The 9,023-nt window shown below is 39.1% G+C and overlaps 2 protein-coding genes across 2 annotated transcripts in view; both read left to right on the forward strand.

Moving 5' to 3' along the window:
* The window catches only part of rnf213b (ring finger protein 213b), a 24,775-nt gene extending 17,183 nt beyond the window's left edge, over positions 1-7,592 (forward strand). The window contains exons 21-37 of the mRNA XM_014024332.1: positions 396-439; positions 516-672; positions 796-931; positions 1,066-1,254; positions 1,331-1,464; positions 1,555-1,730; positions 1,993-2,199; positions 2,294-2,481; positions 2,559-2,679; positions 3,498-3,598; positions 3,790-3,969; positions 4,966-5,111; positions 5,189-5,288; positions 5,372-5,483; positions 5,567-5,968; positions 7,025-7,147; positions 7,429-7,592. Coding sequence (XP_013879786.1) covers positions 396-439; positions 516-672; positions 796-931; positions 1,066-1,254; positions 1,331-1,464; positions 1,555-1,730; positions 1,993-2,199; positions 2,294-2,481; positions 2,559-2,679; positions 3,498-3,598; positions 3,790-3,969; positions 4,966-5,111; positions 5,189-5,288; positions 5,372-5,483; positions 5,567-5,968; positions 7,025-7,147; positions 7,429-7,566 — 2,654 coding nt within the window. The 3' untranslated portion in view covers positions 7,567-7,592. The remainder of the gene's footprint in view (positions 1-395; positions 440-515; positions 673-795; positions 932-1,065; positions 1,255-1,330; positions 1,465-1,554; positions 1,731-1,992; positions 2,200-2,293; positions 2,482-2,558; positions 2,680-3,497; positions 3,599-3,789; positions 3,970-4,965; positions 5,112-5,188; positions 5,289-5,371; positions 5,484-5,566; positions 5,969-7,024; positions 7,148-7,428) is intronic.
* Positions 7,593-7,749: 157 nt separating this feature from the next.
* Positions 7,750-9,023, forward strand: part of LOC106529027 (E3 ubiquitin-protein ligase RNF213) — a 9,444-nt gene continuing 8,170 nt past the window's right edge. Inside the window, exons 1-4 of the mRNA XM_014024340.1 lie at positions 7,750-7,987; positions 8,347-8,431; positions 8,603-8,637; positions 8,741-8,844. Coding sequence (XP_013879794.1) covers positions 8,365-8,431; positions 8,603-8,637; positions 8,741-8,844 — 206 coding nt within the window. The 5' untranslated portion in view covers positions 7,750-7,987; positions 8,347-8,364. The remainder of the gene's footprint in view (positions 7,988-8,346; positions 8,432-8,602; positions 8,638-8,740; positions 8,845-9,023) is intronic.

Here is a 9,023-nt window from a genome sequence, read left to right on the forward strand (position 1 = left end):
GTGAAAATGTAACGCACCAGGAGTTCAGGTCATAATTTAGTTTTAAAACAAAAAAACTTAAAAACCACCAGATTTTTTTTCTTATTTTACTTTGAAATGAAAAACAAAGAGTAAAAAAATTGAGTACAGTATGCATTATACAATGTTAAAAAGTTATGTTGGAAGACAAACAACTGCAAATTATATAATGATGTTAGTGTTTACCTTCTGCTAGCTTAAATATACTTTTTTTTGCTGTATTTAAAGAAAACCTTCAAGTAAGACCAAAATTATATGTTTGAATCTGAATTTTGCCCAAGTTCCTTCTTTTACTAATTACTTGATTTTGGCCCTAAACACAGCCTGGTTCACTTTTATGTCCTATAAAATAAAACCAATTTTTTTATCTTTCACAGAAAATGAGAAAAACGGTGAAGCAATGGTGTTAAACGACCCAGAGGTGGGACGTGTGAATAATAAAATGAATTACATCTTTATTAAAAAGTGCTTTTTAAATGAAGTGTGTTTGCTTACAGGTTGAACGGGCCCACCTTCACAGTTTGTCTTTAGTGAGGTCATGTGTTCAGAAAGCCGTGGGGCTACTGAGAGACCCCGACAGTGTGGCATCAAGGGGCATGCAGCGGATGAACATCCTCCTGACTCTTCTGGGAAATAGTCAAAATCCAACCGGAGGTAATTTTTTTTAAACACTTTTATTTCCTGAAGTCAAAATAATCAGTTTGCATCTGCAGAGCTCACAGAGAGTTTGTTGGCCTTCACGGGTTGGACATTTCTGATCAAATGTTTTTATCAAAGCTGGTTTTCAGAGAGTTTTGTTGAGCCGACTGGCAGAAACTCTGGCTCAGAGAGAAGAGACGATGGGAGCTCCTAAAGAGTGGGTGAACATGGAGGCCAAGAAACGCCAAGCTTTGCAGGAGGGAGGGACTCTGAGGTAAAATCAGACTTCAGAGGAAACATCCGAAAAATCATTAGAACAAAATTAAATTTAAATACAAAAGTTGTAGTTTTAGTGGGAGTTGGATGATTTTTCTGTTTATAAAACTGGGCTGAAACTTTGTGTTGAAGGCATACCCTGTGGCGGTGTCTTCAGTCCACCGTGACGCCGGTCTTAGCCAGCATGTTGGAGGTCCTGGACAGGTACTCGAACCTGGACTTGGTGTCTGATGACAGACTCAGCCAGGGTCTGATTCAGCTGTGGTTGGACCTTCTGGCAGATTCACAGATCTTACACCTGATACCTCCCAGAAATCCAAGGTACAAATCAGCTGTTTTTTGCATTTGTGTAGTTTACAAACATAAGGCTTCAGTTCTGTGTGATTATACTTCCCAGCGAGTTGGATCGTGAGGTTCTGGTCCAACATTACTTCATGTTGGGTGGTGAGGAACAGCCGTGCTTGGCTCCGTTCAGCTGGATCATCAGAATGAACCTGGAGGCCCTGTGGGAGGAGTCTGAATTCATGCCAGGTTTTGCTTAAATTCAATCAGATATTAATGCATTTTGATATTCTGTAGTTTAAAATATGCTTTTTTTTTTTTGTTGTGATTGGTTAACAGTAACCAAAGAAGGTGGGTCTGAGAGGATTCTGCAGTTTGTGAGCACCTTCAAAAGCAGCAGGCTGGGCGGGTAYTTCCAGCAGCTCTCAGAGGAGGACCAACAAGAGTTCAAGCTTCTGTTTCTGCAGGACTTCCTGCTGCTGTCTTTCAACGTAAAATCAAAAGATGAGCTCAAGGTACAGAGATGATTTAGAAATTTAATGTTTTTGAAAAAGCAAAATGGTAATAAATGGCAGCTGTTTTGCTAAATTTAGCTTTTAGCTTGATTTTGCTACTTTTCGCTTTCAGTTTGCTGGGTTTAAATTTGGCTCCTCTAAAAATCTTGAACAGTCATTCGGCACTCAGCATTCAGAAAATGCTAATATTTTTTGTAATTTTTAGGTTTCATTTGCAGAGAAACTTGGCCAGGCTGGTTCTGAGGATTTGTGTTGTCCACAGGTGTTCATCGGAACCGTGCAGGGCTGTGTGTCGGAGCTCCAGGCCTCTGTGGGAGTCCCTGCTGATCTCTCTCCTGCTTGGATAATGGCAGCTGTGAAACACTTTGCAGCCCGACTTGACACGCTCAGCCACTTGTTCCTCCTGCAGCCGCAGTTGGCTGCTGATGTTCTCCAGCACAGATCCAAGAGGAGCGAGCAGCAGGAAATGGTGACAATATAAATATCATCTTTGAATCTTATTAACCTTCTAATTTAAAAGCAACAACAGCATGTGAGCCTTCTTTTAATGTTTTTTCATGGAGGTGGAGGACATTTTAGCTCTTGGTATCTGTGTGGAGCAGACCAAACTCCTGACTGTGACTTCCCTCCATGAGTGTGAGTCATTTGTGAGCAGAGTGGAGTTCCTTCAGCCGTGTCTGGACCGAGCGTTCAGTCAGAAATACAGCGCTCTCTGCAGTGTTTCCTGTTTGCAACACCTGGCCTCCATCAGGTGGGTCTGACTACATATTTTAAAAAATCGTGCGTGTTTGTTTCAGATTTATTCACAAGGTCTTTTAATCGTTTCAGGTGTTTGTGGCACGGGATGCTTGTTGTTGCATGTTTCATCCAGCACGTCATTTTTAAAGTTAAACAGGATGACTCAAGACTTAAAGATCTGGCTCTAAAACACTGCAACCTTCATCTGAACGTACGTGGAGAGGTTCTTCTGCACCTGTTTTTGTTCTGAACTCATTTAACGTTTATTATCAGTCCTAAACTGGGTTAGCTTAAAGACCCTGAGGTTTTGTTGAGTATATTTATGCACAATGAACCGCTGGCATGAAAGTTTATGTTTAAACCTAAATTAAAAATCGACACAGGGCTTTAGAGAATCAATACATTATTAGGAAAAGAAATATCGTGATATTCCAGTGTATTTTCTTACACCCCTACTGGAACGTCTTTATTTTTCTTAAATTTGACATAATACATGATTTTAMCCATTTTGTCACATAACTGGGATATTTTCTTTTGAACTAGGCTCAGTCAAAGTGAAACAGGAAGTGACATCAGAGGAGAGCTCTGGTCTTTATTTATTGAAACAATATTATTTGAAATCTGGCTCTTCTTCATCTCTTTGATAATGACTCAAAATAATCTAAAGAAGCATCAGATTCTTTTCTACAGTCTGTGTCGTTAGTTACTGTAGCACCTGTTCAGACATTCCTCTTTGACATCACTTCCTGTTACTTCACATGCAAAAATCTCAATGATTGTTCATCTGAGCAGCGTGAATTTTTTCCTCAATATGTTATTAATGTTTTATTCCCAAAAATGAATTAATATTTATTATAAAAATTTTAGATCACAGGCACTTTAATACTGAATGTGGCCGAATGTCTCTGCTCATCACATTTGACGTGTTTTTGAATGAATCAACAAGAAACGTTAATCTTATCTAATCTTGTAATTTCTGTTTGATAATTTGGATGACTTTAACTGATGATAGGTTTTTGTTTCTAACAGCTGATGCAGGAGTCACCTGATGTACGAAGTGTGAACACGCTGCAGCAGCTGATCCGAATCCTCAATTCTTTCCACAAAGAGTGCATCAGCCGAGTGCTGAGGTCAGAATCTGCAATAAACTGAAACAAAACTAGAAGAATTACATTTCCTGCAAAGATCTTGAGTGTTGAAAACCTTGTTAAAGAAGCTGAAATTGAGTTAAAAAAAAAAACTTATAGAGGAAAATGTAAACGTGATGAAGGTTTTCACTTTTTTTTCACACTGCTGATGAGTCGCTCTTTTTTTGTTAAAGGTTTGACGTTTCGTGTCCGGTTTGCCTGCTGGACTTCACCGAACCGTTAGTTCTGCCCTGTCAGCACGTCCTCTGCCTGCCGTGTTTTCAGAACTGCATTCAGCAGAACCGACGGTTCTGCCCGAAATGTCGGGACGACTTACCAAATGACTTCACACCGACTGTTTCTCACAGCGTCAAGTGAGTTCCATAAAAAAATTATTTCAGACAGAAATTACTGGAAGTGTTTTTTGAAAGTTTGTTTTAATATTTGTCTCTGAAAAGGAACAAACTGGCAACTGATGTTTGTATTTGTGTCCCATCATATCGAAATGAGGACTAAGTCAAATTTGTTCAAAATGGCCTAACTACATTTTCAGATTCCTGGCTTTAAAACCTTCAATTTGATACCTGGATCATCCTGATATCTTAAGTGGATCCAGAGATATGACTTAATTTGACTTGTTGGTTACAATAATACTTTACTGTTTGGTCTGAATCCTAATTTTATGTAAATTTATTGAGCAATTTTTGATGTTAATATAAAGAGKAAACCTCAAATAGTATTTGTATAAGATTTCTCAGTTGGAAAGAATCAAAAACATTGCTAGCTCACATGGAAAAATTCAAAAATTTAAGTCATTTTTCCTCAAAATCAGGTTTTTTGTTACTACTGCTCAAAAAAATGCTTCAAAAATGTTTTTTAGGATTTTATTTCTGACAGTTCATTCAAATGATAAGGCATTAATTCATTATATTTTGACAAAATTCAATTTTTGCACACGTTTAAATCAAAACCCTATATGTGCCTATTTTTCTACAGTCCACTTTTGGACTTAATCCTCGTTTCGATGTGATGGGTCACATTTGTCTCAAATAATACTGTGCTCTCATGTTTCATATTTTTGGTTATTAAAGGATAAAAACTGAAGAGGAGACATAAAGGAGAATTGAAAAAAATATATTCAATATTATATTATGTGATTAAGCATCTTAGAGCATTAAAAAATGAAAAACGTGGTAATATTAGTAAATCAATTTAATGTTTTTTTCAGCTGCAGGAACATATTCAGACTCCTGTTCATTATTACCCGACTTTCAAAGTGTGTGGTCTGAAAGAAACTACAGAGCGGTCTGAAGCCCTGCAGTTACCTTTTAGGGGATTAACGAGGTTTGTAATAAWTCTTTCTGTTTCAGGGCAGCCGTGGAGCAACAGGCAGCCATCAGACGCTGCTGCAACGCCTTCTTCCTTGAGGTGGTGTCCAGGTTCTGTCTGKCAGAGGAGCAGAAGCCCGAGGATGGCGTGGTGGTCCTGCTGTTCTCGTTGCTCGTCTCCGCTACCGGTCAGAGCTAAACCGWTAAATAAATAAACGATGTGATCTGAACGAGCCGTCTCACCCCGTGTCGTTCTGTGATGCAGGAGACGTTTACCGCACCAGAGAGCTCACTCCCTTCCTGGAGTGTGTGGATAACAGCCCCGTGGTCCGGTCGGTGCTACCCAAGCTGCTGCTTCAGTACAGGTGGGAGAGGCAGTGGGAGCGGGGTTATGAGTGATGTCAACACATCAGGCAGGTATCAACTCATTATAAGTGTGCATTTACAGTTTTAACCAGGTGAAGACTCACATCCAAAACTACCTGAAGAACCTGGAGGAGAAACTTTTAGACAGAGAAGACCAAACAGAACTCTACCTGCTGTTTGTCAACTGCTTCCAGGTTAAAAACACCACCTTCATCTTTTTGTTTCTGTGTAATCAGGTCTTTTTACACAATTATGTATAAATACGAATGTTTTTCAGGATTCTCTGCTGTGCTCAAAAGCAAGAGAAGAAGAACCTGGTGGAGAGCATCAAGCAGACGTCAGKTTTCTGAGCAGGATCGTTCGGAAACAGACTCCAGACAGGCAGGAAGACCCGGCAGAGTTTCTGCTCAACGTGGCCAGGCTCCGGATCTGTCTGAACTCTGCTGCCAAGCTGCTCAAGAGAGCAACACTYCAGCGTGAGCTTCAAACAGGTGGACAGGTGGAGGTTGCCGAGTACCTGCGGCAGGTGAGGGGGGTCTGTGAGTACGGCAGTAACGACTGGCTCCGGGTCTACCTGCTGAGAGCCCTCCACAGGTGCTCCAGCATGGACTCCATACTGACCCTAATGAACAATCCGGCCTGGAGGTGGATATTTCCTGCAGAGCTGCTCAAACTTCAGGTAAAAACTTCTGAAACAAACAAACAAAAAAAAAGAAAAGTTTGGTTTGGTTTTAATAAGGATCTTTGTGCATTTTGGGCAATATAATTTWTCAGTTTAGTTTAGTTTATTAACTTTAATCATATCTTAAAAAAACAAAATAAATTCTATATGCCAGGGCTATTCAACTAAATTTCTCCGGGGGCCACAGTTACTGCTGGTCAACAGCTGAGGGGCCGAACATCCAGCAATTAAAGTTATTATGTAAATAAACCAAGTATTACAAAGATCTGTTACCTTTGTAATAGTTTATTTTGCTGCATTTAATCATGAATACAACAWACAGAACCCTATAAAAGTAGTGATAATTAAACATTATCAAAAACAAAAAGAACACATTATGYGTCCTATTAGACCCAAATAACATTTTAACATCTCTGACTTGCCAAATTTTTAAACCAATTTTATTTTCACTTTCATCATTTTATCTTCAACTGCTTGTAGTTTTAACTGTCTTGAGTGTTTATAGAAATGGTTTTTACCAGCTTCTAGCCAAGATTGTGACGTTTCTGTAGATACCAAACATGTCTATGTTTAACTAAAAGAACTTAGAATAATTAAAGTAGAAAACTGGGGGTTTGGGCTTAAGAGATGAATAAACCAATTCCGCGGGCCGCCATTGAATAGCCCTGCTATATGCTATGAACAATACAAATCAAAAATAAAATGAAATGCAGCAGGAAGAAGAATAAAAAATTTTAATATCCGCCCCTTTTTCCCAAAAGGTAAATTCAAACCATCGTTATCTACAAATAACAAAACAAAAACATCAACTCCTTCTCAAACAACAATTTGTATAGATACACTTTAGGCTATTTCATATTACTTTAACAAACTGACTTTTATCATTCTCTTAAACATAAACATTAATCCGACATAAACGTCACTCTCCAGATTATTCCACAATCTTATTCCTTAGATTGAAGTACATCGCTCCTTCAAACTAGTTCGTAAGATAGGTTTCACAAACGTCTCTATCTCCATATTTTAAAAGAATACTTCTGTTCTTTCTCAAAGAGGAGGGTTCCACAGAACATGGACTACTTCCTTTGCTGCGGCACACCTTACAGAACCATAAGAACCGCCATGATCCAGGTTCTTCTGGAGAACCGGTCCGACACCTTTAAGGCAGAGCTGCAGGTGAGAGTGGATGTCGTGTAGATGCTGTAGTTTCTCCTAAGCTCCTCCTAGATGTCAGCCAAGCCTTGTCTAAATGTAACCCAAGCGCCTTTTATTTTTGTATGTTTTTGTTGTAAAACAATTTTTAAGCTATATTAACTCTTAAATGCCTATAAAATCATCTGGAATCCAATTTGTGCTTCTTCTTTTCCTTAGATTCATCTAATGTTTCGTCTGAAGCAGAGCTTTGTTTTGTTTTTTTATCTAATTATGTAAATGAAATTATTCTGTTTTCTCTGTAGAAGCTGAGAGGATCTCAGATCAGCCTTGTGCCTCTGGCCTTATTCAGACAAGTSACCTGCCGCTACAGGTCACCTGATGTGAGCGTACATCCTTCACAACAGGTACACAACAGCCGAAGGCCAGCTGYGCCATCTTAATCTGATTCAGAGCTCCAGTAAATGCTGAACTGTGGGACGTATGACTTTAATAGTTTTGCAGACAAACTTTAACTCTATTAAACTTTTTAAAGAATGAGAAAACATTCTTCAAAGTGCTCAGCTGAGKTCAGGCTTTAGATTTAGGAAACTTTACTTTTGTGTTGTTTCTTTTGTACAGGAGCRAGTGAGGCTGGAAGCTCTGCTCAGAAACTTCAGCTCAGAGGAGTTCAGKGAGTTCTGCTCGTCTCTTCTGTTTAATTTTGTCGGTGGACCGGGCTCACCTCTCCACATCAGCTCGGGTCTGTCGGCTCTGAGACAAACCCTCCTGGAGCTGCTGGTCCATCTGGACTCTGTGCTCCTCTGTGAAAACCCTCTTCTGGTTCCTCTCTACCAGATCGCCTTCCAGCCTGAGAACGTYGCAGTAAGCTCCTCCTAATCTCATWATTTTGCTTTTAAAATGTGGAATTAAAACTTAAATCACCTAAACTTCAAACAGTTAGAACATTTTTGTCGGCTTTGATGCACACTTGTTGTAAAAAGTCTTTCTTATGGTAGGATGATTGCAAGATTTTTACCAATTTAAAAAAATAAAGTTGATTTAAAAGTGATATTTTTCTTTAAATTTCATCTAGGTTTTGATAYAAGACCTATTTAAATAAAACTTGAGTCTAAAATAGATGGCTTTTTCATTCCTGTTGTTTCAGTTAACCCCTGTTTACACTGTGGACACCATCTAACTTTTTATAAGAATCATTATTTCTTATTTTTTTGGTCTCCAAGAATTCGTACCTCCCAACGATGCCAGATGATCACTCGAGTGAAGCCCGACAGTGGCTGAGCAGAGAGGGGAACCTCAGAGAGTACAGTAAGTTTTTACTTTTCTCACCCCATCATGAGTGAGTCTCATGATTCTACAACTGTGTGAACGCTGGCAGACAACCGCCCTAACAGAATCTGTAGTTTATAAGTGAGTTTTTTTAGATGTTTAAAAAAATTGTCCCTGAAATTTTTCAGTAATGTTTTCCTTCACTTTCAGCTTGTGCCAACGGGCATGTTTGCTTTGTGGGAGAGGTATGTGCTTTTTTTTTTTTTGTTTTGTTCCAGTTAAAACACAGAGCATTAATGACATAAGAAGATCATTTATTGATCCAAATCTGATCACATGTTCTCGCAGTGTGGAAAACCGATGATGAGGTCGAAATGTGCCGAATGTGGCGTTCCGGTTGGTGGAGAAAGACACGTCCCAGTGCAGGGTTTCACTCTGCAGACACATCACAGGTGAGTGTTTCTTCATTTTATCAGCTTCCTGAGGGGGATTTCAATTTATTGTGTCAATTTGAGCATGTAGCTGCTGTTCTGCTAATGGCTGTTTTGCTAGTTTTAGCCTTTAACTATTGGGCTGCTATTTTTTGCTTTATTCAGCCGTTTGACTAAATATAGATTTTTGCTTTTTTTTT

Source organism: Austrofundulus limnaeus, unplaced genomic scaffold, assembly GCF_001266775.1.
Source record: "Austrofundulus limnaeus strain Quisiro unplaced genomic scaffold, Austrofundulus_limnaeus-1.0 Scaffold419, whole genome shotgun sequence".
In the NCBI taxonomy this organism is placed as follows: Eukaryota; Metazoa; Chordata; class Actinopteri; order Cyprinodontiformes; family Rivulidae; genus Austrofundulus; species Austrofundulus limnaeus.